The 13856-nt window shown below is 37.5% G+C and overlaps 1 protein-coding gene across 1 annotated transcript; it reads left to right on the plus strand.

Moving 5' to 3' along the window:
* Window positions 1–6410: 6410 nt before the first annotated feature.
* LOC145046113 (putative receptor-like protein kinase At5g38990) lies at window positions 6411–8295 on the plus strand. The gene is made up of 3 exons (XM_078994397.1): window positions 6411–7510; window positions 7794–7859; window positions 7937–8295. The coding sequence occupies exons 1-3, from the start codon at window positions 6481–6483 to the stop codon at window positions 8170–8172; spliced, it is 1332 nt and encodes a 443-aa protein (XP_078850523.1). The 5' UTR covers window positions 6411–6480; the 3' UTR covers window positions 8173–8295.
* The last annotated feature ends 5561 nt before the right edge of the window (window positions 8296–13856 follow it).

Here is a 13856-nt window from a genome sequence, read left to right on the forward strand (position 1 = left end):
CTCTTCCCAACCACCAGTAACGGTCAATGTATCTGATACAGGGGCTGCTACTATGGTTGAAACCCCGGTCATCAACCTTCCCCTATCTCCTTCTCCATCCTCCAACTCCGGTGCTACCTTGGGGGGCGATGATGAAGAGTTCGACTCTATCTATTATAGCCCCTACCGGATCCCTACAGACACAGATGCCGATACCCCTGTTTCAAGTCAGCAGATTCAGGAAATTCACGCCAAACTTGACAGTCTGCTGGCTGACAATAAAGCCTACGGGGGTGTTGTGCTCAAAGCCTTCATAGAGTCTGCGATCAAGACGTACACTGACGCCTTGGATCGTTCAACTGACGCCATAGATAACTCAGCTGCTTCATGCTCAAAAGCCACCAAGGAAGTTTCTGAGAATGTTCACACAACTCAGATCTTTCTTGATTCTCTAAAAGCTCACGCTGACTCTAGTGCGGCCAAATTTCAAGCATCCGTAGACTCTTTCTCGGCTACCCTTCAGGGTGAAACCACCAAATTTGAGGCTCTGCGCGCTGACCTCAAAACTGAATCCACTTCATTTCTCAAATCTTTGGATTCACGTTTTGCCTCTCTGGCAGCCGAGAGCACCCTGAAGGAAGATCTTGTCAAGCACCAGGCAACCATTGACCTACAAAAGATCCAACTGGCCCAGGCACAACAGGAAATTACTTTGCTACAGACTCAGCGGGCAGTTCTTCAAAGTTGCGCTGGTGATGTCAAGAATATGCTAACAAATGTTCTTGACACCCATGATCCCTTCCTAACCCTCACTATTAGACAGCATCTCCAGGCGAAACTCCTTCCTGCTATTAATATCTTAAGTGAAATGAAGGGTGTCTCGGAGAAGCTTGTTCTTCCGCGACAAGGGGGAGAGGAAGGTGTGTCCAAGACAGAACCGAAGGTTAATGTAGCTTCGGGTTCTGGGAAACAAGTCCTTGTTGAGAGTGAATCAGATTCAGATGAAACTATCACTGAAGCTCTTCAACGCAAGAAAAGGGACAAAGAGCTTGATGAAACTCTAAGGATAGCTCGAGAGGCTGAGGCCAGGGAAAGAAAGATCAGGGAGGATGAGGAGGCCATTCAAGCCAAGAAGACTCTGTTCCCAGATTGGGACAGAGACACACTCATCACTCAAGCGATTGAGTTTCCTTCCATATATTGGTTGGAATTGATTGCATCCTTTGAGTGTGAAAATACAAAAGACTCGCAGTTCGACATGCCAATAACGCGCAAAGCTTTCACATTTCATTGCTTTGATGTCACTGCCGATGTCCCTCATCCGAACCTGAAGGTTGACAGAGAGCTAATAGATTTCTATCTGAAATATGGTCAACCGCAGTACTTGACATGGAGTGCTCAGAAAATCATTAAAGTCAAGGTACTGAAACCGACACAGGCTGGGAAATTTGTGAACGTTAATTTCAAAATCAACAGAGGAACGGCTAACACAGAACATCTTATTTCTCTGGCAGATCTTCCCAGTCTGAATCCGCATGATTGGATTTTGCTATACAACATTCTTCTCTCCAACCAAAGAGAGTATGAACCAATTCTTAAACATCTTAAAAGAATGTTGGCTTCCTACGTCCATGAGCTCGCCACTATGGATCAGGAAATAGCAAAAGTTATGAACAAGAAACCGACCGTCAAGCCCACTTCCAAGACAGGAGATGTTCATAAAATGAAGATAGGGCAAATTGATTCTTCCAATCTGACGGTTATGTTCACCAGAGGCGACAAGCATAAGTTTCTGTTTGCTTTGGTAGACAAACATCTGTTCTCTACAGATTTTCTGGAGCATATTATTAATATCATTCACCGATGCAAACAGAACTCAACAGCAGACAAGAAGAACTTCACTGACATGCTTCGTTGGTATATCACCTTCAGGCATCACATTCTGGCTATAATACCGAAAATTTTTGAAACGGTAAAGAAGCCCTCTGCTGTGAAAAGAGAGTGAAGGTCTCGCTCCAAATTGATGCAAAGGGGGAGATTGTTGGGCTGAAAATTATTTTAAAGATTGCGTCTTTTTGGGCTCGATAGTATAAGTTTCTTTGCATTCCGGTTTGGGCCTGTCCAACCGTGAACCTTTTATGTTTTGTATATAAGTTTACGCTTGCATGCATATTAGGTTAAGGTTTTTAAGAGATCTGCGAAATAGCGATTCATCCAGAAGATAACAGGTTTCTTTAATCGTTCTTGTAACCTTCCAATCCTCTACAGTTGATGTTCTTAATAGAGCTCTTCTGAGTATTTTGTTTAATCATTCGACACGTTTGATCAATCTTGACTTGTTCTTATTATTGCGTTCATTCAGTTTTATATTTACATACTTGTTCAAGATCTAATCGATCTTTATAGATTAAAGGTTGGTTTAATCTCATCACCTAGTTTTATATAAATTTTGAAAATATTAGACACTTCCTAGGGTTTCTCCTTTTGTGTTCAAGTTTACATGTTTAATTAGAGAAAACCTAGATCCAAAGCATTAAGATTGCATGCACATATAGGAATTATTGTTTTGCTAAAAATCCATCATCTATATCCTAAAAGGCAGTACGGTTACGGGAATAGTGGCTGTCTCCCAATCCTTGAATGAAGGTGATGACAAGACAGAGTTGTGGCATCGTAGGTTGGGGAACATGAGTTAGAAGGGCATGCCAGTTCTAAGTAAACAAGGATTGCTTGGTGGAGAGTCTACTAGAAAGATAAAGTTTTGTGAAGCTTACGTTAAGGGAAAGCATTAAAAAGTGAAGTTCGGTACTAGTCAACACATAAGAAAGGAAATCATGGAGTATGTTCACTCAGATTTATGGGGTCCTACACCAATGAAGTCTTAAGGATGATGCTCATACTTTGTGACATTCATTGATGACTATTCAAGGAAGGGTTGGTTCTATTTTTTTAAGACCAAAGATGAGGTGTTTGGAAGTTCAAGGAGAGGAAGACAATGCTTGAGAAAAGGACTGGAAAACAAGCCAAGACTCTAAGGACTGACAATGGGTTGGAGTTTTGCAATGCTCCACTTGATAATTTCTGCAATGCAGAAGGTATAATGAGGCACCGCACTGTACGACACACACCACGACAAAATGGAGTGGTTGAACGGACTAACCAAACACTCATGCAGCATGCAAGGAGCATGTAGATATTTGCTAACTTATCGAAGCAATTATAGGGCAAAGTAGTTAACACTGTTTGCTATCCAGTGAACAGATCACCATCAACTACAATAGACTTGAAGACTCCTCAAGAGGTATGGTCCGGGAAACCCTTTGACTTTTCTGGTTTACGTATATTTGGATGCCCTGCATATGCTCATGTGAATGATAGTAAACTTGAGCCAAGGGCAATGAAGTGCATATTTCTAGTATATGCGACATGAGTAAAAGGTTATCGATTGTAGTGTATAGAAGAAGGAAGAACTCCTAAATTTATCATGACCAGAGATGTGAACTTTGAAGAATCTGCCATAGTTAATCAAGGAAGAGGTGATATAAGTCAAGCATGGAACAAAGATCAAGGTGCTAGCCAGAAGGTGACGTTTGCAACTCAAAATCCAGATAGAGTTGTGATAAGTAGCAAAGAGCAAGGCGGTAGTGAAAAGCCTGGACAAGTTGAAATGTAAGAGCAAACCATGGGATCTTCGTCCAGTGGTGATGATGTCGGGAAGGATGATGGGTCTGAACCTGTAGCAAAGAGAAGATCAAAGAGGGTCATTTGACAATCTGACAGATATGTAGGATGTGTGAATTCAGGTGAACTTGACTCCATTGCTTTTGCTTCAACAACTAGAGAAGACATTGACACTGAGGAGCCTCAATCATATAAAGATGCTATGGCGAGTAAAGAACCAAATGACTAGTTGATGGCCATGAATAAAGAAATGCAACATTTAGAGAAAAATGAAACATGGGATCTTGTTCCATTATAGAAAGGAGCAAAGCTAGTGGGATGCAAATGGATCTTTAAGAAGAAGGAAGAGATACCAGGAGTTAAACCGGCAAGGTTCAAGGTAAGGTTGGTGGCGAAAGCATTTTCTCAAAAAGAAGGAATTGATTATCATAAGGTGTTCTCACTAGTCATAAAGCACAAGACAATTCAGGATCTTTTAGCCATAATGAGTGCATTGGATCTGCAGCTTGAGCAGCTCGATATGAAAACTGCATTTCATCATGGGAATTTAGAATAGAAGATTTATATGTCCCAACCAGAAGTGTTACTTGATTCTAAAAAGGATCATGTATGTTTGCTGAAGAAATTCATGTATGGGTTGAAGCAGTCTCCAAGATAATCGTATAAGAGATTTGATTCATTCATGATCCCGAATTGCTACACTTGGAACCAGTATGACAATTGTGTTTACTCGAAGGAATTATCACCAGATTCCTACATATATTTGTTGCTATACGTTGATCATATGCTCGTCGCAACTAAAGACATGGCAGGAATAAATGACTTGAAGGCGACCCTAAAGAATGAGTTTGAGATGAAGAGTTTGGGAGCAACAAAGAAGATACTGGGGTTGGAGATTTAAAGGGAAAGAAGATCGGGACGGTTATGTATTTCTCAACAAAAGTACATTGAGAAAGTATTGTAGTCCTTCAATTGTGATCAGTCCAAGCCAATTGGAACTCCTTTGGCGTCTCACTTTAAACTTGGCCCAAGCACTTTACCTACTACTAATGAAGAAAGGAAGTACATGAGCAGGGTTCCATACTCAAGTGATGTTGGAAGTTTCATGTATGTTATGGTATGTACCAGACCTGATTTGTCTCATGTAGTTAGTGTGGTAAGCAAGTTTATGAGTAATTTACAGAAGACTCATTGGGAAGCTGTAAAGTGGATCTTGCGATACTTGAAGGGAATGACGGATGTTTGCTTGGTGTATGGAACAAATACGAAGAGTAACTTGGTGTGATATGTTGACTCTGATTATGGTGGAGACTTGTTGAAGCACAGGTCACAAACGTGCTACATATTCACTTTATTCAGATGTGCCATCAGTTGGAAGTCAAGGTTACAAGATATAGTTGCTTTGTCCACAACTGAATCCAAGTACATGTCCATGACGAAAGGAATAAAGGAGGAGATATGGTTATAAGGGCTTATTCAGAGTCTTGGTGTAAATGTGGAGAAGCATGTCTTGTATTGTGACAATTAAAGTGCTTTGAGTCTTTCAAAGAACCCTCTGTAGCACGAGAAGACGAAGCACATCGATGTTAAGTTGAATTTCATTTAGGATATTGTAGAAGGAGCCAAGTTTTCAATACTGAAGATTGATGCAAAGATCAACCCAGCAGACATGTTGACAAAGTCGTTGCCCACGGAGAAGATCAAGTTTTGCTTGGACTTGGTTGATGTTCGCAGAAGGTAGGTCAATTACCTAGCATTTGTGACTTAAGAAAAAACCCAACCTATTATCCTTTTATACGATGAGTCACAAGGAAACCCCTCGGTTGGTATCATATTAGTAGTGAAAATTGTCGAGGAGGATTATAAAATAGTTTTATTGTATAAAATCAGAAAATAAATGTTTTTTCGGTCATCAAATGATAATATTTTGGATTTTTCTGATGTCAAAAATGTTAAGTAACCGGCTTTCAAGGGTTTGCTGGTTACGAAACATTATCTCGGACATGATAATCAAATAAAATGGTCTTATCATACACAAAAATAACATAATAGTTTTTTTCGAAAATTGGAAGATAAAATATTGGGTTTTTCTAAGGTTTACTTTGTTTTTAGTCATAATACTTGTTATGCAAGATATTAGAAAAAAAATATATATTTTAATTTTATTTTAAGGTTTAGTGACCGGTAACGACTCAATTGGTATAGCATACTTAATATAAGATGACTAAATGATGATATTAGCAACAAGGACTTTTCTTGTAGCTTTATAATGAGTATCGCCTATAGAAACAACTGAACTAGGCTTAATATAAGTGTTTTTTTTTTTTTTTTTAAGTTAAATGAACAAATAAGTTAACTAACATATTTATAGGATCTTATGAATAACAAAGATAAGTTTTTCAAAAAGACAATATTTAGGTAAGGTTGTAACAACTAACACGCATGCGATCCATCTCTACAAAAAAGTCAATTGTTGATTAGCTAATCACCTACGAAGTCTGTCTTGACAACAGGTGGTGATGGTGAGCTTTCAATTGTTAAACATAAATAGTGAATTAATGTGACGTGAACCCTAATACTGTCATATCTACAAAATGTCAAACCAACCTCTTTTGTGTGTCCAGGAATATGAAATCGTATGTTTGACTATGAGTAAGTAATATTAAATATTTACGTTTGACTATGAATAAGCAATAAAAATATCAAAATGCTTTCACCCATGACCCTAGTGCATATATGTATATGATCGATCATACATTGTGAAATACCTTCCAAACTCTAGTCCTATTTCACATCTCTAAGAACTCCTTTCCTACCAGTATGGATGCTGAATCCTCCTCATCCATAGAGTTGCCACAACACTGCCGTCAGCTTACCATTTCTGAGATTCACTTGGCAACCCGAAACTTTGATGAGTCATTGATAATTGGGCGTGGGGGGTTTGGCATAGTTTACAAAGGAACCATCACAAATGGGGAAACTCATTTCATTGCTGCCATCAAGCGGTTGGATTCAGCTTCTAATCAAGGAGCATTAGAGTTTTGGGCTGAAGTTGCGATCCTCACTAAGTTAAGACATTGTCATTTAGTACCTTTGATTGGTTATTGCAATGATAGGCAAGAAATGATCCTTGTTTACCAATACATGCCCCATGGAAGCCTTGAAGATCATCTCCACAACTTTCAGACCCCTTTATCTTGGGTGCAACGACTCAAAATATGTATAGGGGTGGCTCGTGGGTTAGATTACCTTCACACTGGTACGGGTATAAAGCATGGAGTTATACATCGCGATGTGAAGAGCTCTAATATATTGTTAGATGAAAGCTGGAATGCTAAGATTTCAGATTTTGGTTTGTCCAAACTAGGTCCGATAAATCAACCTTCCACTTATGTAAATACTGTTGTGAAAGGAACTTTTGGATATCTAGATCCAGACTACTTCACAACGGGTAGGTTGACGAGAAAGTCTGATGTGTATGCATTTGGGGTGGTTTTATTTGAAGTCCTTAGTGGAAAGCGGGCAGTGGATAAAAGTCTTGATGAGGAACATTGGGGTTTAGTAAGATGGGCTCAAGAATCTATCAAAGAAGATAAGCTTGAGCAAATAGTTGATTGTAATATAAGGGAGGGAATCATGCCTAAAAGTTTGAAGGAGTTTGCACGGATTGCAGATTCGTGTTTGGATAGCAATCCCAAGCAACGGCCTACGATGGCTGAGGTTGTGGTTTGTCTTGAGTCTGTGCTAGCCTTACAAGAGAAAGTTGGCAACAAATTGCACCCTTCAGGAATGAGAATATTTGGTAATAAGGGGCTAATGTTTCCATTTCGGTCCAACGGGGAAAAACCGGGTATTATGTTCTTTTTCTGTTTTACCTTACCTGTGGATTTTTGCATATATACATGTGTTGAAGAAGATATGTAAAATCCAGTTTGTGTTCACTAATTAAGGAAGCATATATAGAGAAGTATAATGATGTTCATTTGAATTCCCAGACTTGTTCTATTGAAAGATATATTCTGTGATATCATATACAATACTTCTAAAACCTTTTATTTGTGGTTGGGAGTAAAAAAAAATAAATAAATAAATAAAATCCTTGTTGTTAATTATAACATCAAACTCTTGTGCAGCTTGCCCCCTAAGCATAACACACTTGGTTCGTGGTGGATGGAATACTTACAGAAACTATAATGAAGGTTTGAGTTTAGAACTATCAACATTGCAAGTGAAAAGCACATCAACAAAAGTAATATGTTTGTTTTCCACTGTATAGGAAAATCAAAGTTGAAGTCTGAGATGATTTCTCATCAAGAGAAGATTGTCAACCAATTAAAGCAAACGTATGATGACAGCCAACTTGGCAAAATTGCAAAGGGACAGAAGCATATGAAAGCACTCGAAGAGTCACTTGGGTTGGTATCTAAGAAACTGACTGAAGAAAAGAACCGCATTGTTAAGGACAGGAAACAGCGGTACCATGAGCAGAACATGGAAGATGATGCTTTATAAACTATTGCTATGGTCTCGCCATAAAACTTATTAGATAACCATATTTACCCGATCCTCTTGTATGTATAGGGACGTTGAGAATGTATTTTGGCATATAATTAACTCTTTCATGATATTAGATTCTTTCTAGATCCTTGATCTATAATTTTTTCTTCTCTCACCTTAGCTTTCTTTCATCAACCAGTGATCTCTGCCTTCCCAACAGCTCCATATTGTCTCTCCTCTCCTACCTCCTATGGTCACCGATAAATTCCACCTGGTGGTCACTATCTCTAATATTAAGAATGAAAACTAACAAGTGAAAGACATATAACGGCTAGGGTTTTTGTATTATTATTAAAGAGAAGTACAAACACAATGAAAAGGGAAAGATATAATATATAGACTAGTTAATTAGGGTTTCCTAACCAAAATGCGCAATCATAAAACCCAATACAAGATAAATCTCAAAATCTTATTAGGCTAACATCCCCTTCAAACTCACAATGCAATAACAGTAAGTATTGAGAGTTTGTTAGACGGAAAATGGAATCGAGGAGCAGTCAACGGCTTCATAAGAATATCAACAATCTACAAAAAGGAAGCAACATAAGGAAGGGAGATAGTGCTATTCTGGAGATGATGTCGTGTGAAATGACAATCAATCTCAATGTGCTTTGTGCGCTTATGAAACACTGAATTCTTGGCAATTATTATCGCACTCTTGTTGTCACAATACAAAGGGGTAGGCTGAGAGATGTGAACGTCCATATCTACAAGAAGCCACCTCAACTAAACAATCTCAAAAAGAGACGGTATGAACAGCCTCTCCCCAAAATATATTGGGAACTTGAGCAGAAAGTAGTAAGGATCTTCCCTTTTCTAGGAGATGTCGATGTTTTCTTTCTGCAACTCCATTCTGCTAAGGAGTGTATGTACAAGAGGATTGGTGTATATAGTCTCATCATATGCCAATAATTGTTTAAAATCATTGGAGGTAAATTCTCCTCCCAAATCACACTGAAAACATTTTGTGACTGCAGAGTGTTGAGTCTTGACAAGAGCTCTGAATTCACTATATATGGTGAAAAAGTCAGACATGTACTTCATAAAATAAACCCATGTATAACGAGTTTAATCATCAATGAATGAAACATAATAGTTAGCTCTTGATTTAGAGGTGATCGAAGATGAACCCCACACATCCGTAATGCACGATATCAAAGGGAGCAACAGAACGAGTGACACTTTTATTAAATAGCAAAGCGAAAATATTTCTCAGTTTACAACCATAACAATTAGAAATATCAACAGTTTTCAAAGAACCTAAAACACTAGTAGAAACCAAAAACTATAAACGAGACACTGGCACATATGCAAACGAGAATGCCAAAGATAAAAAAAAAACAGACGACGAAGGGTTTAAACGAAAAGACGACAAATCGACACTAGATGCAGCAACATCAACAACATGTAGTTGCTCCAAAACATAGAGCTCCCCAAGTCTACAGCCTATTCCAATCACCCTCCGAGGCCGAATGTCCTGTACACAACATAATGAATCAGAAAAGAAGACCCAACAACCAGATTTACACAACTGAGTAACAGATGCAAGATTCAAAGCAAGTGTGGGAATGTAATACACATCTGTTAAAGATATATAAGGAGTGACAATAGAACCACCACCCATTACTAACACGAGTGTAGCACTAGCAGATATAACAAAAACAAGTGTACAAGAAGATAATGAAGATAAAGATGACAAATATGGTGACATGTGATGAAATGCACCAGAATCCAATATCCACAAGGATAAAGGAATACTTGATGTGTTGGATGAAGAAAAACCTGAAAGAGACATGGAAGCTGACATGGTAGTTGGATTGATAGCAATGAACTATCTCAACTACTCAAAAATCTGCAGATCTAAGGTTGATGGTGGTGTAAAATCTGTTTCATGATCAACTGAAGGTGTAGCAGCAACGTACTTTGGTGGCCTAAAAGATGGAAATGAGGGACATGATTGTCCATAAGACCTGTTCTGTTGTGAAGGTTGAGACTGTGCATGTGATAGCGTTTGTTTTTGCTGATAATTTTCCTTGCTTGTCAGCAAAGGACAATTTACCTTTCAATGGTTCTTCTTCTTACAGAAAGCACACTCATCAAATGCAACTTTCGGAAGATTTTGGTTTGAAGACTAAGGTCGTTGTGGAACAACAAAGACAGCAGGAGTGGCTGTCTTAGGACCTTTGTGAGCATGGGACTTGATACGAGTTTCTTTAGCAATCAACTCATGAACAACCGAATCAACAGTGGGAAGAGGTGTGCGATGCAAGATGATCCATACATGCCTTCAAAATCTAAATGTAATGTCATCAAGAACTATCCCAAATGTTCATCTTCCCTTCTATCAATATAAGGCTTAAAATCCTTCAACACATCAGGTTCTGTAAGCCTTCAACACATCAGGTTCTGTAAGAACCAACTGATCCCACAAATCCGATATAGTTGCATAAAAATCCTGAAGTTGTAAGATCCCAATTTTCAGGTATGAATTTTATAAGCTTATTTATGTATTTTCAGGGAAACTCGACGAGTTGTGAGGCTCCAACTCGCCATATAGAATGTTTATGTTCGCATCTATTTCCATGTCTACTCGACGAGTTGGAGTATGTGATAACTGTCAACTTAGGGTCAAATAAAGTCAATAGGTCAACCCATTCAACTCAGCTAGCACTAGTACGTTAGGGTTTACTCTATTGTTCCTAATATACAACTTACTATTATAATACAAAGTATCACTCAAGAGTTTCATATGTTCAGAAATCTAAACCCTAAATAAGGTGAGAAACATAATAACTCGATAAATTCAACTATGTATTCTTTAGGGATTGATAACACTCATAACTCTTAACACTATGGGGCAAAAACCATAGATCAGGCTACAAACACAATCTCTTTCTCTCTCGAATGTCTCCCAAATCTCGTTGGATAATAAGAATCACATTTCCAACTTTTTCATAAACACCCTTACCATCCCAACCCTTCAAATTGTTGAAAACCACTCGAAACTGAAGGAGAAAACCAAAAAGGTCATGAAGGGCTCGCAGGTTACTGTTCACCTACGAACCATCGCAGACCTTCGGGTCCTAGACTACCTGCGAAACCCTCACTCTCGCACTCCTAAGAGACTCTAGCAACGAACCGAGACCCTTCGCGTACGAGACCTTTGCAGTGAACCTAAACTTTTCAAACCGGACACCTTCGCTGTGAGCCTCAGACATTCGCATCTGAATCAGCAGCCCTCACACTGAACCTTCCTTTCGCATCAGCAGCTTCGCAATTTCGGATCTCATCCCGGATTTTTGGTAGTTTCGCACTTTTCATCAGTTTTAGGAGTTTTTGATGTGGGACTTCCATCCAAATCATATTTTTTCACATCTTAGACCCCCTAAACTCATATTTTATCCACATTTTGAAGATTTATTATATATATCATACTTTTGCTTAAAATAATATCAAGAATAAAAAGACATATTATATTACACAAGTGGGTCAAGTGGATCCCCTCATGTCACCTTTATGTCACTTCTTCGCTTTCCATTGGTAAAATCAGTATCCCTTCACACATACCAACTAATCCACTTGCTTCATTTCCTTCCATATAAGGAAACCTCTAGGAGATTTAAAATCACTTCACCATCTCTTTCAAAAATCCACTTTTTCACCTAAAAGGAACTCTCATTTGTCTCTCCTTCCAGACACATTTTGAAGTATTCTTGGATCATTTCCTTCTCTTTTTGGTAAGTAGTTCCTCCAACTTCTAATGTTCTTACATATTTTCATAACAATCTTAAATATCGACACATATATTCACATGTTAACATTCATAGGATCATCGAAATCTTCAAGCATTTCTCAAGTGCTCTCGACTCAAAACTCTTCATCCTCAACCTTCCACTCAAGAAGAAATCACATAAGATGAGTTCATACCCTACATTTTCGAGTTTTTCAAGTTTTTAGGGGGGGGGGGGGGGGATACAAGTCATATCACTAAAACATAATCTAAACATAAAAATCAGCTTTTCCCAGAAAAGTTGAGGTCTGTTCACGAACTGTTTTACCCATCTTAAACTTAATATTTTTCAAAACTGTATAGTATGAAAATAGTTCAGGTTTATACCTTTCTAAGGACTACTCGCACACATTCATATGATTTTTCTACAATTTATGGTTATTTTTACAAAACTGTCTGTCATTTCAGAATAGTTTTTGGACCATTCAGTGAAAATGAACATTTTCACACTAGAGAGAGACCACTAAAGGCCATAATAAAAATTATGGACAAATTAGACTCGTTTTCTAAACTCTCAGAGTTTACGAATTCAGATTTCAACTTACGATGATTTTTCTATAACTTTTCTAAAAAACGTGAACTAGAAAGTTAAACTAGAAGAATGGTGTTTATGGTTCATTAACACTTTGTAACATGTTGAGCAAAGTGTGTAATATTAAGGAAATATATATTTATTATTTTTCATAATATTTTATTTCCATGAAAAGGTTATAATAATACACATAAAGGTTTTCATCACTACAAAACATGTAGGATAAACTATAATAGGTATAGTTTATGGTTCATTTATACTACGAACTTACTAAGGAAGGATTTATTCCATCACAAAAGGGTTTTTCATTTACACTACACGTAAACTTGTTAAATTAAATTTGTAAGCTAAAGTCTTCACATACTAATCAGTATACCAACTAAAGTCTTGTATTATAACTAGAGTCTCTTGTAAGGAGAGCGTGATACTTGTATATATATCTATATAGGGACTGAAAATCTCGCACCTAAGCTGCTTGCAACAGCTAGACCGGTAGGTTTGTGGTGACAAATGGCATAACATTCTGATGCCTAAAGAATGTCATAACAGGCCAGCTATGTCATTTAGCATGTCATTTAGCACGGTTATAATAACTCATATAGGAAACAACGATACATATAGTTTACGGGGATTCTTTCGCTCAAACGGTTTTATATAATTTAAAACTGCATTTACTATTATAATTATGGAAAATACTTGAACATTTCGCTCTTTTGGTCTTAAGACTGCAACTCATTTTACAAGGAAAACATTGGATTTTTCTGAAATTTCCAATACTTTTATAAAGAAAGGATTTCAAATTTGCATACTAACGCTTATGAACTTACCAACTTAATTGTTGACACTCTTTCAAAACTACTTGTATTCTCGGGTAATCACTAAAACGGGTACCTACAAGCTTTTGAGAATGGGACGCTAAGGTGTCAGACAAATCATTTTTGACATCATATTGTAATTGGTTTTGAAACATGTAACTCATGAAACAATGTAACATTTTCAATTATATTTATGATGGTTGTGTTTTCTTTGATCACTGTTATACTCATTGTTATGATACAATACATGAAATTCATCCACCATCGTACATTTCCACTTTTACCTACTATAATATGTTATAACGTAAATAGATGAAAAAATAGTTAACAGAAAAGTCCCGAATTTTTTTCAAAAATTTCAATAAAGTCCTAAAAGATTTTTTTTTGAACAGAAAAGTCTCAATATTTTGATGTTTTGCCTAAATTAACGAAAAAGTTTTTTTTATATTTGAACAGCAAATGATAGATTCTATGATTTTTTTTCAAAATATTAGGACTTTTC

The sequence above is a fragment of the Lactuca saligna genome, chromosome 5 (assembly GCF_052625555.1).
Source record: "Lactuca saligna cultivar CGN05327 chromosome 5, ASM5262555v1, whole genome shotgun sequence".
Taxonomy (NCBI): Eukaryota; Viridiplantae; Streptophyta; class Magnoliopsida; order Asterales; family Asteraceae; genus Lactuca; species Lactuca saligna.

Coding starts and splice junctions, on each gene's coding strand:
- LOC145046113 (XM_078994397.1), top strand. CDS start 6,481: ATGGATGCTGAATCCTCCTCATCCATAGAGTTGCCACAACACTGCCGT. Junction 7,511..7,793: donor GTCCAACGGGGAAAAACCGG/GTATTATGTTCT, acceptor ACTCTTGTGCAG/CTTGCCCCCTAAGCATAACA. Junction 7,860..7,936: donor TTACAGAAACTATAATGAAG/GTTTGAGTTTAG, acceptor TCCACTGTATAG/GAAAATCAAAGTTGAAGTCT.